Source organism: Haliaeetus leucocephalus, unplaced genomic scaffold, assembly GCF_000737465.1.
Source record: "Haliaeetus leucocephalus isolate CR32 unplaced genomic scaffold, Haliaeetus_leucocephalus-4.0 Scaffold0, whole genome shotgun sequence".
NCBI classification, from domain to species: domain Eukaryota; kingdom Metazoa; phylum Chordata; class Aves; order Accipitriformes; family Accipitridae; genus Haliaeetus; species Haliaeetus leucocephalus.
In genome coordinates, this window is record NW_010972436.1 from 29,974,576 (window position 1) to 29,975,259 (window position 684).

Consider the following 684-nt stretch of genomic DNA (forward strand, 5'->3'; position numbering starts at 1 on the left):
AGGCAGGAGCGGGGTGGTGGTGGGGGGTCTCCCCGGTTTTGCCCCCACCACAACCGCGCGTCTCTCGGGCAGGAGCCGTACCTGCAGAGCCTCTGCGAGTGCTGCAGCTACCGCCTGGACCCCGCCAGCCCCATCCGCATCCTGCACCTGCCCTGTCCCGGCGGCCACACCGAGCCCGTGGTGCTGCCCGTCATCCGCAGCTGCCAGTGCAGCAGCTGCCAGGGTAAGCGGGGTGGGGGGCAGGCAGCGCCCCCCCCGGGTGCAGCACCCTGAGCCCTTCACGCGCTGGGGATGCAGCATCCCGAGCCCGTGGTGTTGCCAATGCAGCAGGTGCCAGGGCGAGCAGGTGGGGGGTCAGGGTGGGGGACAGCACCCCGGGGGGGGGTGCAGCACCCTTCACCCCCTTCACCCCCTCTCATGCAGGTGGGGATTTCTCCCGGCGCTGAGAACCCACACACACAGCTGGATGCTTCCCCCCCCCATCACCGGCAGCAGCGGTGGCAGCCCCGGGATGCTTGGGTGCTCCGGGCCCGCAATAACCCTGCGGGAGCAGCCCCCTGTCTCTGGCACTGGGCGGTGGTGGGGGGGGCACTGGGAGGGATTGGGAAGGGCCCAAGGAGGGACTGGGGAGACTGGTGGGACACTGGAGGGGGGACCGGGGAGGACCTGGGAAAGTTCGAGAGG

At 70.9% G+C, this 684-nt stretch overlaps 2 protein-coding genes across 2 annotated transcripts in view; one reads left to right on the plus strand and one right to left on the minus strand.

Annotated features, from left to right (window-relative positions):
* The window catches only part of SSPO (SCO-spondin), a 34,946-nt gene extending 34,500 nt beyond the window's left edge, over window positions 1-446 (plus strand). The window contains exons 76-77 of the mRNA XM_010562247.1: window positions 73-223; window positions 424-446. Of these exons, the coding sequence (XP_010560549.1) occupies window positions 73-223; window positions 424-446 (174 nt within the window). The remainder of the gene's footprint in view (window positions 1-72; window positions 224-423) is intronic.
* Window positions 1-684, minus strand: part of LOC104829357 (zinc finger protein 208-like) — an 81,741-nt gene that overhangs the window by 54,449 nt on the left and 26,608 nt on the right. The window lies entirely within an intron of this gene.